General features: G+C 39.9%; 1 protein-coding gene across 2 annotated transcripts; it reads right to left on the bottom strand.

Annotated features, from left to right (window-relative positions):
- Positions 1 to 1,301: 1,301 nt before the first annotated feature.
- On the bottom strand, positions 1,302 to 15,100 carry smpx (small muscle protein X-linked). Of its 2 annotated transcripts, none has more exons than XM_085762829.1 (5): positions 14,975 to 15,100; positions 10,709 to 10,768; positions 6,349 to 6,435; positions 4,900 to 5,062; positions 1,302 to 1,752 (listed from the first exon to the last, which is right to left on the bottom strand). In XM_085762829.1, exons 2-4 carry the CDS (start codon positions 10,742 to 10,744, stop codon positions 4,907 to 4,909), a joined length of 279 nt encoding a protein of 92 aa, XP_085618955.1. In that variant the 5' UTR covers positions 10,745 to 10,768; positions 14,975 to 15,100; the 3' UTR covers positions 1,302 to 1,752; positions 4,900 to 4,906. The 2 variants fall into 2 exon arrangements, with proteins under 2 accessions (XP_085618955.1, XP_085618954.1); XM_085762828.1 differs by lacking the exon at positions 14,975 to 15,100 and adding an exon at positions 13,590 to 13,758.
- Positions 15,101 to 16,188: the final 1,088 nt, after the last annotated feature.

The following is a 16,188-nucleotide window of genomic DNA, read 5'->3' as shown; positions in this document are numbered from 1 at the left end:
AACATGCTGACGTGGAGCAGGTTTAATGTTCACCATGTATCTTAGTTCAGCAGTTTAACTCACTAATGTTCACTAATTAATGATAAACTCGACGAACAAATTGTGCTGATGGGAGTCTCATTAGTTTAGCAGGTATTAAGTCATAAATCAAAACACGGGACAAATTAAATTTTTCAGTTGATGGTACAAGAAAAAGTCTGAGGATCATCACATTTATAACAGTTCATCTTGAAGGGAGCCTGAATGTACTAGAGATGATTGATGTGATAGTTGAGATATTATACAGTGAAGCTCATGTTAGAGGCAACACAAACTATGTAGATGTTCATATAATTCATAGTTAAAACTTTGAACCACCAGTAATGCTCAGGGTTCATCCTCTGGGGAGCATGAATGTCTGAAGCAAACATTATGTCAATCCATCCAGTAGTTGGTGGGAGATTTTAGTTGGAACCACAACCTCGATATCATGGTGGATGATTGAGGGTGTCAAACTAATTTTAGTTCAGGGGCCACAAACAGTGTAATTTGATCTCAAGTGGGCCAAACCAGTGAAATAATAGCACGATAACCTATAAATAAAAGAACTTTGTGATTTCCCCTTTGTTTTAGCACATTATTAAGATGTTTACAGTTAATGAACTATCATTTTACAAAACATATTATGAATAACCTGAAATTTCTTGATAAAAATATGTACAATTTCAACAATATTATGCCACTTCTGTCTTCTATGTAATTTTCACACTTGGCAAATTCATACTGAGGGCCGGATTGGACCTTCTGCCGGGCCAGTTTTGGCCTACGGGCCGCATGTTTGACACCCCAGTACTAGAGGGTTACCAAAATCATAATGGTTTACATTTGTATAGCGCTTTTCTTTTGATACCCGATACCCAAAGCGCGTACAGAAACCATTATTCATTCATAACACATTCATAATGATCTATCCCCTGGAGACCACAAACACTCTGTTATTCTAATTAACTATAAACACTTAAATGGCCAGTAATAAACGGCAAAGATTGGAGATTGTGATTTTTAGAACCATCTTGATTTATTGCAGTATTTTCCTGAAGATATTCATCATCATTACCCTGAAACAACAACAATAATTAGAATTTCCCCCTAAAAAGTAACGCAAACTGAACAACATTAAGAAACTAAATAACTTAATAGAAAGCCTCGGTATAAATCAGTGTTGAATAGTTGTTGGAAGAGAGTTGGTCGTCACAGAGTTAGAGGGGGATCACAGTTGATTGTGTCGACTGTCACTAAATTAACCAGACTTAAAAAATAAATAACAAAACAAAGAATATCCCTTTAATGCAGCACAACTCACACACTTCCTAAAGTCCAGAGTAAAGAGTCTCAGCCGCAGCAAAAACAAATTCTTTTCTTTACAAGACTTTTTTGCAACAATAATGATTTAAATTTGGATTTAGTGACACAACCGCATCGACTGACTGACATGGTACATAAGAGAAACATTGTTTGGTGTTTCAGTGTTTCACCCTGCTAGACCGACTGCAACAGAGTTTGTTGGACGCCTGCTTCTCGGTGGTGGTATGGAAGTTAAACGCTGGACATTCTGTGCAGACGTGGACTTCACAGGAAGCTGTTTGTGTTCTGTGTCTCCCAACGTGTTTGGATTAGCTTGTTGTTTGCTAGTCTTCAGTGGCAGTGGGCAAGTCTGTGTCTATGAAGATTATCTGCTCCGCTCTCCGCCTGGCCGGGGCCGGCTGGGGGATCCTAGAGGAAGAATACAGATAAAGACACGGTGAGGGATTTCTGCTATCTGCGGCCTCGGGAGCCGCTGACCCCTGAGAGGCATCGGGACGCCGAGGAGAGAGAGAGAGAGAGCCAGGTCTCTGCCTTCATACAGGCCCCCGTATAAGATCTGGCTGATCAATCGCCTGCTTTCTGACTGTGCTTATCTCTCTCTTGACCTTTTTTCCATTTCAGTTTTCTCTGCAGGGCTCGATCTCTCTCGCTGTTTGCCGCATTTTTCTGCTTATTTCCATCTCAAAAGAGTGGAGTTTCAGTCACAGAGAGACACTTCTCAGAGTGGCAGCCTTCAGGTTTGACATCGGTGGAGGAAGCAAAAGGAGCTAGAGGTTTCGCCGGCTAAGGAGCCCGATTGAAAAGAGAAGAGGTTAAGAGGGCAGCTAATGCAGAGGGCTGAGCTGAAAAATCACGTTCCCATGATACCAGTACATGAAATCCCATAATTAAATACTAGTTAGCTTCGGTGACCCTTTCAAATTCGAAGCAGTCGTGCTGGCCTGCAGCATACAATTAGAAATCCTTCTCCTGTTGTGGTTTTGTTTTTCAGCTAATCTGCCTATTGCCTTCTAGGCCAAAAGCACATAGAGATAGTAAATAAGTTAAAAAAAAAGTACTACTGTTGCAGATATTCACATTGTAATGATGTTTTTCATTTTGTACATGGCCAAAAGTAGGTGGACATCCCTATTTACTTGTCTTTGTATAATAATGAGCTTTGCCTATTAGAAAACAAATTGTTTTTTTCTTATAATCAACATTTCAGTTTGTTCTCATGCAGTTGTGAGATACAGTAGATGTCCATCAAAAAGACAAATCAGGTGGTGCTTATATTTGCACTAAGTCACTTTCCCCATGTCAAAGTAACTCAGAAAATAGTATGTAGTAGTTAATATCTCTTTCCAGTGCGGCTCTGCCTCAGAGAAATGTGTTTATAACTGGAGCTTGAACCAGCCTCGTTCTTTGCCTTTATTTCCACTGCTCTCTCTCTCTCTCTCTCTCCCTCTCTCTGATTTATCTCCGGCACAGCACACCCACCCACATGGTTTGGGGCAGGGCAGAACAGTCGCAATGTTTGGATTGTGGTTTCTGCGTCCCGCTGAGAAAGTCACAGCACAGACTGCCCCTCAATACTCACGCGCACGTTTTTTTTTCTTTTTTACAAAACACACACACACACACCCCAATGAAATATAAATATAGCGACTGACTCAACCCCTCCTGCCCACACACAGAGGCATCAACACACACGCTGCTTGACCCAAACAAAGGCTGAGCGGCCCACACTGACTCCCTGTGGTGAACTACAACCACTGCATGTAATTATAGTGGAGAGGAGTCTCACTGACACTGTCTAAGATCTGCATCTCTGCATTTACCACACTGTTAGACAAACACAGTGTCTTGTTACATTATGTGAAAGGTCCCAATTAAAGATAATCTATGCTAAATCACTTTATAAGTGCATATTTTTAGCTTCCCATATGTTAAAGGAAATAAAGCGAGACAATTGCATTGAAAGGACACTATGTCTTATATTTAATTTTAATTTTTTGATTTTTATTTTAGATAAAAATATTATAAATATATATTATAAATACCGGTATATAACATATAAACATACAAACAAGCCTGTATATATGATGTTTTTATTATTCGTGCAGTGTGTTGAAGGTTCATGTGTCTGACCTGTTGCTCTGTCTGTGCACATTAATATTTATTATGATGACAGGGAAGTTAATTCAACTGAATCTAAATAATTAATATTGTGTAGATTCTCAGTTGCGCTTGAAATAAACCTACTTTCTCACATACTTTGGTTCATCCATCCAGGGGGTTTACAATACATTTCTGCCTTAATTGTGAGCGGTGGGACATTCTGAACACAGAGAAAGCACATTTAATCATACTTTATCTATCATAGTGGATTACCAAGCAAAAAGTATAGAACTCTAAGAAAACAAACCTTCTTTTTATTATACACACAAGTGCATACTGCATAACAATAACCCTAGGTTTTTGTTTACTGAGATGAATTAACCTTGGTGTTAATTATTTCTCTACTGAATATAATTTATGCTCTTAGGGGGAAAAATAAGGTTTCAGTGCTCAGAGTGTGTTAGTGTGCGCTCGGGATTGAGTTAGAAAAACATATTTGGACTTCTGAGATTTCTGCTGTCACCCCAGCACAGTAAAGATGAATTGTTTTTCACTCGGGGTGTGTATGGCATTTTTAAAAAATTCCCAAATACACAAAACACTGTACAAGGGCATGATAGCTTACTTTTTTTCACCAGACAGCCAACAGGTTTACAGCTTCAACCTGACGTAGTCAACTGGGGCTTCTCTGGTTTCCATGTTTATGTGAGTGGCGGTGAGTGGTGGTTCAGAGTTTTACAGCAGCCTGCACTGCACCGCCTCCATGAGCTGTCACTGTTATTGCTGCAGATGCGGATCATGTTGAAAGCAGCCGGACTAAACCCCCTTCCACTTCCTGCTGTTTGTGTAACACCTGTTTGCACCTGTTCCTTCCTGTTCACACACTGTGTTCGTCTCCCTTATGGTTTGTGTCTACTGACATGACAAATCACCCTTAATCCATGGTACTGCTGAGACAATGAGACACTTTGAATTGGACACTCGTCCATCCAGCCCATTCCCACACTCCCCCACTCCGACGTCCACAGTGGAAAGTAGACATTCAACTTTTCCCTTACAGAGTGTGGGGAATTTAATCTGTCTATTTCTGACTCTTAGCATTATTCTGACCACAATCAGCTGTTTCCACAGGCTCCTCTTTCTCTTTGTATTTGTAGAGTTGGATAAGTTGTTTGCTGTTTTCATGCTTGTGGCCTGAATTTGCATCATTCACAAAGAATTGCTGCCTCGGGTTGTAAACTCATCTCTGTGCTTCCTTGCTGTAGTTTGGTTCTGATTTGCATCTTGTTCTTTGGACTCTTTAATCCTGCCCTGCCTGCACTGCACTAAAAAAAAAAACAGTTTCAAATATGTCCAAATACACACACTGCATGTTGTGTATTAAGAATGTAAAAAATATATAACAGCAATGGGCTCTGTAGGAAGAGGAGATTCTGGGATGTTTGTTCCACCTACCTATGTATTATTCCTTGGTGACCCATCGTAGTTCACTCTTTACGTTCTGCAGCTCTGATAGGTTTACGGCAGGCCCGGGCAATTTCACCGCACCAGGCAACGCCTTCTTCTCCTCCGGCGTCTGGGCGGCAGCGCTGGTCTGGTCTGGTGGTGGTGAATGAGGCTAATAAAAATAACAACAACAACAGTTCTGGACAATAGCCTCATGGTTCTTCAAATCACCGACCTCACACCAGTGTCTCCCTCTGTGTTTAAAACTGTATTGTTCAGAAACTGTAATTTTAGGGTTAAAGGGAGTAGGTTCGTTACCTTTAATTGTCGGTGCAATCTATTTTTAGAATGACGGAGCAGAGCAAAGCTGCTCAGAGCTACGCTGTAGAGGCTAATGGGATTTATTGGTTTCCCTCATCAAACTCATCAAATACACAATCCAACAACTCCAAAACGCTGTGGGACCTGCACATTCTATTAGATAATAACGGAACGTTACGAGACAGAGTTGTTTTCAAGGTAAATTCATGCAAAACCGCTGATGTGCGTTTCCGTTGGGGGCAGTTTTTCGCCAAGCAGTTTCTGCATTTGCCTCAAAAACAACTCTGTCTCGGAATGTTCTGTTATTATCTCATAACGTGGTGAATGTGCAGGTCACAACTTGTCCACCAGAGTGTTTTGGAGTTGTTGGATTGTGTATTTGATGAGTTTGATGAGGGAAACCAAGAAATCCCATTAGCCTCCGTAGCGTAGCTCTGAGCAGCTCGCGGCACTGCTCCGCCGTTCTAAAAAAAACTTGCACCGACAATTAAAGGTAACAAACCTACACCTAAGACTATAGGGATTATGGCAATGGGCCAATTTGCCAAAATGTTGAACTATCCCTTTAACTCACTATTACATAAAAACCTACAAGAGCAAGTGTTACATTGTTCCGACCCATAAGGCTAAAATACAATAACTACAATGCATGACTATTTATTATAGATATAGAGTAAATGGATTTAAGGGCAGTAAACACAAGTCATAGCAGTAAGTACAAGTTGTTGACGTTTATTTTCTTTTATAAAATGTTATTATGTCACTGAAATGTACAGTTCTAGAGAAAATGCCACTAAAACAGCTAATAACACAGCATGTGGTAGGTTGTGTTGATGTTTTACCCATGGGCAGTATGTTAACTGCATAATTGTGTCAGGTTTTCTTATTTCTGAAACACAACTTGGGGGTTTTGGTTTCACTTTAGCAGGGTGATGCAAACCGAGAAGTAGATTTGAAAGCTGTGTGTTTGAGGCACAAAGCCAGCTTAAAATATTACTATTAGATCGCTCATGATTAAAGGAAAGCAAAACAAAACAAAATCAATACGCAGAATAAGAATATTAAGTTATTTTTTTATGTCGAATTCTCTGTCACTTTCCTGTGTGTGTGTCTGTGTGTTTGTCTGTGTTGTCTTACCTCCTCTGTGTCTACTGTCTCCTCTCTCCTCTTTACAGGATGTCCCGCCCCTGGACGCAAAGCCCCCATCGGGATGTTCAAATTAGCCTGACGGACATCGAGAACAGCCAATCAGACACTTTCACTATCACTTATACTAAAAAAAAAAAAAAAGAATCTGTCTCTATGTCTCTGCATATATGTGTGTGTCTCTGTGTATGTGTGTGTGTGTGTGTATACTCCTGCTGTTTCCTCAAAAACCCTTATTTATTTGATTATGACCAATATTTCCTGGTTATCATCATGTCCTTAAAAAGGACTTGTGTTTTTATGAAAATTGGGACACACACGCATACGCACACACACATCCACACACACACACACACAGAGCTCAGAGACCTGCCTGCTAACTTGGTGTTCTACTGCTGCGTGCCCTGACGTCCTGTCACTTGGATTTTTGGTGTGTTTTGTATTGTACCGTACTGTAATGTATTGTATATATGCTCATATTGTACAGCTGTACAGACAGGAAGTGTGTTGTGTGTGTCGCTGAGGATGTTGAATATTGTTCTATGAGAGAGTTTTTATTTTTTTTCCCAGAGATTAAGGTTCAAAGGTTCAGGGGGGAAAGTTCTAGAAGAAATCGCCTCATTCGCAGCATGTTTGCTCAGATTTGTACTGTAACGTTGCTTTGGCTGGGATCGTTTACTGTCTCTATGCTTAGCTAGCTGTTAGCATGGAGGGATCACCGAATGGGCCTAAGGGGTCATGGAGGAATCCCTGGACCGTGGGCTTCTCTTTGACTTGACTGTTAACATTTGATGTTGGAAAGTCAAGGACCGTAAATAGACCCAACAACCACCAACAGATAAAATACAACAACAGCAAGATGCTAAATAACCACAAAGCTGCAAAACAATAGCATACAGGACTCAAAACTTGACTTTAAAGCGACACAAAATGACCACAACGAAACTCAAGATGACCACAAAGGGATGCAAAACAACTACGAAGAGAGGAGAAGCGAGTGTGGTTCCTTTGTTTAGTGTGTCCGTTAGTCTGGGGGGCCTTTTCCATGTTTGTGCCCAGGGGCCCTGTTTTCTTATGATCCATCCCTGGCAGTTTGCAATGATCCTCCAGCACTCTGCTGTGCGCAACCAAAGATTAAAGGAATAGTTCACCCTCAATTGACAGGTCATCATTACGCTCACCATTAAATATACCACGAGAAGAGTTTACCAGGAAATAAAACATACACGTACTGCAAATTAAACACTGCTGACATTGCTCATGTGTTGTAGTTCCATCTGAGCCTGCATCGTGACAAACCTGCAGCTTAATCAAATTTATTTTGCTGAAAAATGAAGGCTGTTGATAAAATGACAATCCAAACTGTGTGTTTAACTTTCCAAACCTTAACCTTAAATTTCAGGTTTCCAAAATCTGGATAAACTGTTAACAGCCGGATCATTGGACAGTTAGTTAGTTACCCTGGTATTAACAATGATCTACAGTTTTCCCACATTTTATTACCTGACCCATATGCTACAGTGCAGCGATTTAGATCTAGATGTGCTTTCCCTGCACTATCCCACACATCATTGGGTTCCCACTCATTTAATCAGGCTGTAATTCTTATTAAGAGTCTGACATGACTGAAAACAAATTGATGCCTGGATGTAACAGGAGAAAAATATACATACTATCTAGAATACAGCTGTTATATAAAGTGTATGCAATTTGTAGTCTCCTAAATCTTCTCGCATAACACACTAAGTGTTTTATAGCCAAACAACCGCACTAAATATTTACGTCTCTCGCCAATCACGTATGAGCAAATGCCAGTGAAGAGCGTTAGTGTAGTAGAGAAGTAAATACTGGACCAATATGGAAACATTTGGAGACAAATTTGCAGAAGCTGCTTGGGGAAATTTACTGTCTTGTCTTTTGGAGCCACGGCATACATAAACTTGCTGTTACGATGGAACTACAAAGAGTAACTTGCTGCATTTCCGTCAATCCAATGAACGTTACTGAAGGTGAACTAATCCTTTAAGCTCAAAGTGTTTTGTGAACATGAAGTGAGCGTCTAGATAAGAAGTCAGGCCCCAGACATTTAGGGGGCAACAGGGTACTCGAGCGGGATGAAAAGGAAGCAGCCTGTCAATCACTCTTTCAGTCCCAGACCATAGTGCCCTGTAATCCTGACCTATATAGTTGGGCAGGAGAAAGTGGCTGTTTTTCTTTCTTTCTTTTCCAGCGCAAATAAAAGTCAAAAAGACTTTGACTCTTAAGGCCTTGATAGATGTGAGATTTAGAGCCACTGGCCATATAAAAGTCAAGACTACTTCTATTGCTGCAGTGCATTTGCTGATTCTATCAGCTGTTATGGCTCAGCTCTGTTTGGTGGTTGCTTTCACTTTTAGAGTGAAATTGTTGGGAAACTGCATCCAGTGTAAAAGCTGAACGTCAGATATAAGTTACTATTACTTCTGACCAATTTCAAAAGCATAACAAAAGTTTTAGATTGATTCCCCACTCTCCAGACAATCACTATAGTCTCCATTTAATTCTGAATTTTATTTGCAATTTGCAAAGCTGTACGTTTTCAGTGACTTCTGTCTTCTTATGGTTAATAGCATTCTTTGACAGTACAAAATTAAACTATTATGTTGAGGAAGGCTCCAACCTTCAGGATTTAAGAATCTGCCACCAAATCCTATTTAAATTTAACCTTGCAATGCAAATGATAAATAATTAAGGATGTCTTGGTTTGCAATTTGGCATCCTTTAAATTTGGGTATTTCTTTGCATGTCAAAGGAAGATGCTCTGAAGCTGAGACACTGAGAGTCTTTAAAGAAATCCTTCTTGTACTGCATCAGCTGAAACAATAACAATTGGTTTTCTTACTGTAGTGATTTAACAGTAACTAGGAGCGGTCTGGAAAACAAGACCTCGGCCAATAACTGGTATGCTTTTGAAAGTGCTTAAAAATAAAATAGATATAAGATTGGCTATTGTATTGAACATGGAAAACTACTAGCATAGACCTTGGGATATTTTTTTTCATTTCATTGACAATATCATTTATTTATAATGTGAAGCTGTGCTGCTGTTCTTCTTTGTGATGAACTGAAACCAATGATGGAGACTGAACTAAGAACCTCATGTTTGTACTGTACTGGTATTTAAAGACCCTCTGTCCCGATGCCTATCCCATGGTTAGACATGAAAACGAGCACAAAGAGAAGAGAGACGACGTGCGCACACAAAGCCATTACGACAGAAACACAGACGACTCTGCATCCCTTCGCCTCGCTACAACTCTGCACTAACAAAGCCTTGATTCTGGATATGCACAGTCACAACTCTGTATTTGCCTTTGCCAATAAATACTTTGATGTGGAAGCACTTCTGTCATCTGTGGTCTACATTTGTAGCATGATGAAACCGTCTTTGCATGTTGTCAGGTTAAGTAATAAATGATCCAATGAAGGTTAATTTTCCTGTGTTCAGCTAATAGGCAAACACATTCAAGGTCCATTAAATACATTTACTTGTTCTCTACTTTCAGACAGTCATATTTCACTTTTACTGCACTTACATGTTACTTTAAGTATGTTACTTTTCCTTCACTGGCAATATATGACTAGTCTATGAGATATGTTACTGCAAAAATCACATCAACACTTTTTCTGTGTTCTATTTGTTTTATCAGTGTTCCATTAGAAGGTATGTTTTTGAGAACCAAAAAACATCTCAATTGAGATTTGACATTTAATTTAGTTTTTCATCTCCTCTCTCAGGCCTCTAGCAACGACAGGTTGATGAGCCGATCAAAAGAAAGGGGGTTCTGAGCCCCTCTGTTTTCTGAGTTGTCGTGTAAAAAAAACAAAACAATCTGCAAGGTCTTTTTTGGTGCAAGGTTTTTTTTGTTTTGTTTTTTGGTCCAGGTGGGCAGAGCTTGGGCAGTGACCTCTTTGTGACCTCATAAAGTTACAGAAGTCCTAACAGGTGGTTTTGAGGCTCAGTTTCTCAATACAGACTGTGTACATTTATCTGTGTACTGAGGCTTTGATACTTTCATAGTAATAATATAGAACCAGTTGTAAAATGCACATACAAATACCCTGATTAATCAATATAAAATAAGGCAGTAAAAGAGTTTAGCCATTATTTTTACTTAGAATTTTGCATAATACAAAACCTATATTTTTAAGGCTGAGATGGGAAGGTCTGAATACTGTACTTCCTTCACCACTGTTCAGGGCTAATATTTGGTTTTAGAGTCACTGTTACACACACACACACACACTGTAAAACCAAGCTCACCCACAGAGACAGCTCATATTGTGCAGACGGATGAAAAAATGTCTTTACCTGAAGGGCCTTGACGTTGGACGAAGGTTTGGACATAATGCCCCGGGTAAGTCCACTGACCTGGAGGAAGCATAGACCACAAACATTCAGCTGTGTGTATTTGAGTGTGTGTTCATGTGTGTGTGTGTGTGTACTTTGGGGGCATTGGGACTCTGTTTCTGTGGTTTTAAAGGCCTGGGATAGCATTTCAGTTGCTTAGCGACTCTTACAGAGAGAAGCAGGTGGAGGAACTGCTCTCTGAATCATTCATGAGAGGGAGACAGAGAGACACAAGGGAATGTCAAAATAAAAGCACAACTCTCGCCTCGATTTCAGCAAGAGCAGTGAGACTTTAAGTACAGTCATGTATATGTAGAATGAATGTATATACAAGTATGATGTGTGATGTGGAATGATGTATACATATATGATATGTAGAAATGTGGGTAATAGGATTAGTATGTGAACAATTAATATAACGAAGAATGAATGAAGCACAGTTAAGAAATGTAAACACTTATTCTGTTTTTGTTTTGTTAGGTTAAGCATATCGCTCACTTGTTTTTTTTGTTTTAAATTTTTATAATGTTTATGTTTTGTGTTTTCAACTGTATATTTGATACTGTTGGACCCCAGGAAGAATAGCTGTGGCTTTGCTGCAGCTAATGGGGATCTTAATAAACAAATAAACAAATAAACAAATGTATATACTGTAGGTGCACTGTGTGGCAGGAGAAGTGGCGAGTGCAAGTGAATCTAAATCACCTCCACACCTTCTTTTACTGGCAGTCTCCTGTTGGAGGATATTTGCATGTCAAATATTGTAACATTTTGTAGCATATTACCAACGTCATACAGTAAGTAAGTGTGAATAAGATCATTAGGCTACAGTAGTTTGTTACTGAAGAGTGTGGGCAATTAACTGAAAACTGCATTGCATGATGCCTGAAAATGATTCTTTTTCTTACACTATAGCTCATGAAAGTGTTGGATATACATCGTTTTTACATGACAATGGCAACAACAAAATTGCATTTTGATCCAATTTATGATCTAACTTAACCCCAATTTGTTCCCACATCCATCTTTCTCACTTTATAGATAGAGTACGGTGAGAGAATTAAGACAAGACAGAAGGTACAGAGTGGTGATTACGACATGTAAGCAGATACTGTTACTTTAAATATCTAAAAATGAGTACATAAATATAGTTTAATTTTAATTGTAACAAAGTCCTTCACTTCCACATTTCCTCTCATCCTCTTTTCAGTTATTTTCTACTTCCTCTCTCCTCTGCTGCTGTTTCACACATCAACACTGGCCCAAGTGGTTCCTAATCGTAGAAGTTTCCATGGCCTATTTATCTTATCTTTTACGAGCCCAGAGGACCAGAGAAACTGAGAGAGTCTCCGGCTCTGCTGCTGCTGCTGCTACTGCGGCTGCTGCTGCTGCTGCATTGATGGCAGTGCTTAGATACTGTTGCCAGGGTGTTGTTTGTGCAACAAAATACAGTAAGAGCTCTGCCGTCCTTGACGTGACAGCCAAAGCCTGGACACCCCCCAAAAATACAACACGGCCGCGCTCACAGACACACACTCGTGCTCACACAACGTGGTGGTGATATTTTCGTTGGCCATGAGCAGCAGCTGCCCTTTGAAGCCTGACGAGCCCTTTCACTTTCACACAATACTCTGTCGCACAAACACACTTCATGACCACAGGTACAATTATGCCTCATGCTTTAAATAATTCAAATATCCCAACTTTAAAACCCTTTAATCCTCGCTGCTAACACCTCTCAGAAACACTGAGGTGTGTGTGTGGATGTAGCCTATGAGGGGCTGTGATGTCAGAAAGAGAGCATGAGTTGCAGATGCAGAGATCTGCCTTGTTAAAAAGCATAAAGCTGGGTACTTTTTCTTTTTTTTTTGGTCCAGACATAAGTATTTGAAAAACTTTTGAATGGATTAATAAAAGTTTATACTGACATTCATGGTCCTCAGAGGATGAAGCTTAGTATCTTGAGAGCTGTTGGATATAGATTGCTGTAAAATTCACTGCAAATAGCCTACTCATGTTTCCTAGAGGATCAATACTGATAACTATCATGACATTCCCATTACCCTCAGTTTTACTTTGTATCCTTTGCTAAAAGACTGAGGTAAGTGAGGTGAATTCAAATATCAGCTACACATCAGCATGTTTGCATGCTGAGTATAAATACTGTTAACATGGTTAAACAGCAACATGAATCGATCAATGTCTATCTCTGTGGCTTTATAGGTTAGTTATTCCTTCATGCCATAGATGTTCATTGTCTTTCAAAGACACATAGACCTAAAGGAGCCAGTATTTTTTTACAATATGCACATTTGTTTTCTTGGTAATAACCTACAGTACGTCTATTGTGTGTGTAAGCCAAATACCATACAGCTTACCTTGCCATAAAGAATATGCAACAGAAAAAAGTAGCTAATTAAGTCTATTCAAGTGTTTTATAAAAACTAGTAGTGCATTATCTTGTGGGAAAAATACTTGAACAGTGCCAACTTCAGAAAAACTGGTGGTTTCCAGGACAGAAATGGGGGAATAAAGACTATTTATTGGCTGGGAAGCTTAAATTAACCTGTCTTTAAGCTAGGCTACTCCATCTTCTGTCCCTAGCTTGATATTTCTACTGTAGGACATAACGTCAATCTCATCAAAAGGCTTCTATTCCAAAATGTCTGTTAGTAATAGGAATAGTTGGTGTGGACTGTAACACACAGGTGTTCCACATGTCATAGTGTTCGTTTTGATTGTTCCATTGTTAAAATTACAGTAACGTCCTACCTGCCAATCTAAATTACAACATACCCGTCGACTGCACACTCCCAAGAGAGACAAAGTGGATGTAACTTACCTGTTGCTGACACAAGACTGAATCGTCTGACACTTGATTTTATGCACACAACTAGACTTCTCTTGCTTGGTCACTTATACTTTCTTTCCTCTCTACTTTGCATCTCTTTATTTTCCTTTCTCCCTTCTTCACTCCACCCTCTCTCGTTCTCTCTGGCCGCCTCGTAAGTGGTAGAAGGATTCCTCTCATATCTGGGATTTGTTCTCACTATAAATAGACGAGTGATACACAGAAGGGACCTGCTTTCTATCCACACACTCACACACACATAAGGACACACGCATAGACGGACCAAAACACAGTCAAACAGTGGCATGGGGCACTTCTGTCCCTCCTTCAGTATTTAAGCATGACATGACAAGTAGGTTCTGACATATTCCAGTAGAGGAAGACTTACTGTACATGACCAAAGTTCATTCAAAAAACTGGGCATTTACTGTAAGCATGAGAGCAGAACTTTCTCCTCATAGCATATTCACAGATACACAAGGTTTATAAAGACACTAGAAAAGCCCCACATTTAAGGTTTTTTTTAGGGTTTTAGTTAAATGATGGTAAAATGTTCCAATATGGTAAAAAATATCAACCAAACTTCATTGAGAAACTCTAACATTCAAGTATGAAAACCTGTAAAACCATCCGCCCACTTATTCACAACTTTCTAGAGAGAAAAGTATAGGCCCACATTCCCTGATCTGAACATCTTTACATCTTTTTTTTATATAATAATGCAAGTGAAGAAGTTTAAATTAATAAAATAATGTTAGGCCGAAAGGTTTAAGAGATTTTTCAGGATGAAACCACACGCAAAACCAAAACTGCATGCTTATATATCTACAAATATTAAGAATTAAATGAAGGGCAAAGGAAATTGTTTATCCGCACAACCAAAGCTGAATCAAAACTGAAAAATTGAACCACCAGCTGCTCATATCCTGGCCTATTTGTATGTACTTTGTTTTGAGAATAGTTTTTTTAAGCCATTTATTTTTGAGCTGAAATAATGTAAATCGGGACCAAGCTTTATTAAAATGCTTGAACATGTAAAGGTGAAACACAAAACTGTCTCCTTCTGTGAGATTCTGCAATGTGTACAGTGGCATGTATGCTCCTTTTCAAGTCCTGACACTTCAATCCTGACGCATCAATCCTCAAAACACTCCTCCTAATCATAGTGACTAAAATGGCACTGCCCTATTTCTGTTCTGTCACTCACTCAAACACACACACACATAGACACACACAGTCTTGCGCACGCTGAAGTAATTGTGCTGGTATATCTACTTTTAAACACTAATGCGTGACCACGGCCTGACAGCGATCTCACAGGGTTAAAGGTGTATGTGAATGCATGTGTGTGTGTGTGTGTGTGTGTGCTCTCTTACCTCCTGGCGTGCGTGGCTGCTCTGCCCTGCCTGCGCTCCCTCTGAGGTTCTCTTCAGCTACCTGACCTGTTTCCGCTCGGCCTGATTGGCTCGGACAGACAGGAAACTCCTCCCTGAGTGGAACCCAACCCAGCATCAGAAAAGCAGAATGAGTTTTCAGCCTCCCTTCAGTGTGTGTGTGTGCGTGTGTGTGTGCTTCTATATATTTAAAGTCTCGTGGAGAGTGTGTGTGTGTGTGTGTGTGTGTGTGTGTGTGTGTGTGATTCCACCTACCTTTCTCTCAGTATGTCACTGAGCTGGTCCAAAGACAAAGCAATTCACCTTCATAACATCAAAGCACGAGGATCTTTGCGTTCGCCCTATGAAAATGAATCCCCTGTGTTCCCAGGTAGTAAAATGAACAGAGTCAAACTGTGGGCTTGTTATATATTACAAATTATGCAAATCCAGCTCAGACACTGGTCCTACCTGTCGACAGGGGCAGTCCTAACCTCTCCCTGATAAAGCTGAATCATGTTGCCCCTAGGTAGATGAGGTTTCACAGGAAGCATGCGGCCAAGCTTCATTAGGAAAACAACAGCACATAAACACAGTTGCTGTGCTGTAATCACAGTTTGAATAGTTTGCTACTTCACATTTTGCGTACACTGTTGTGAGATGCCTTGGTCTATGGGCACAGACAGTCCACTGAACCCTCCTCCTTTAGTTTGTTGCGTCAAGTGTTGGATGATTTACATAACTGCAAATGTGTTTTGGTAATATGCACCCTAAAGCAAAATGAAATGACAATACCTCATACACTTCACTTTCCCATGCCGATAAACAGACTGCATGCATTCCCAGTGTCTGCATTATTTGGGTGTGATGATGTGAGAGTCTCTCTAAACTCATTAAAAGAGCATTTTAGGAGAAGAAGCTCAGTTTAAGGTCGGGACAGCTAGGTTAGGGGTGGGTGAGCTATAGAGCTATAGGAAAGGATTTAGATTAGAATTTAAATTGGGTAATAAAAAAGAGGCGTGGAGTGATGATCTTGAAGAATAAATTAACAAATGCAGCCAAGTGAATGATGAGGTGTGAGCTTGTTTTCTTAATGGTTTGTTAGTATATCCCATGTCATCATTACACTGAATTCAAACATGTATACTAAGAGTCTCTGTTGGACATTGAGGTGTGACCACGTCGATATGAAGTCCATCCACACAAAGCTTCGTCCA

The sequence above is a fragment of the Trachurus japonicus genome, chromosome 20, assembly GCF_045865225.1.
Source record: "Trachurus japonicus isolate A0001 chromosome 20, Traja_1.0".
In the NCBI taxonomy this organism is placed as follows: domain Eukaryota; kingdom Metazoa; phylum Chordata; class Actinopteri; order Carangiformes; family Carangidae; genus Trachurus; species Trachurus japonicus.
Note: the sequence above shows the minus strand (reverse complement) of the source record. Positions and strands in the feature narration are given on the sequence as shown.

Bases quoted from the DNA above. Each gene is read 5' to 3' on its own strand.
- smpx (XM_085762829.1), bottom strand. From the start codon at position 10,744: ATGTCCAAACCTTCGTCCAACGTCAAGGCCCTTCAG. The intron at 6,436-10,708 runs GTAAAGACATTT...GATGTCCGTCAG, and splicing joins CCAACGTCAAGGCCCTTCAG to GCTAATTTGAACATCCCGAT. The intron at 5,063-6,348 runs GTAAGACAACAC...TATTTTTATTAG, and splicing joins AGACAGTAGACACAGAGGAG to CCTCATTCACCACCACCAGA.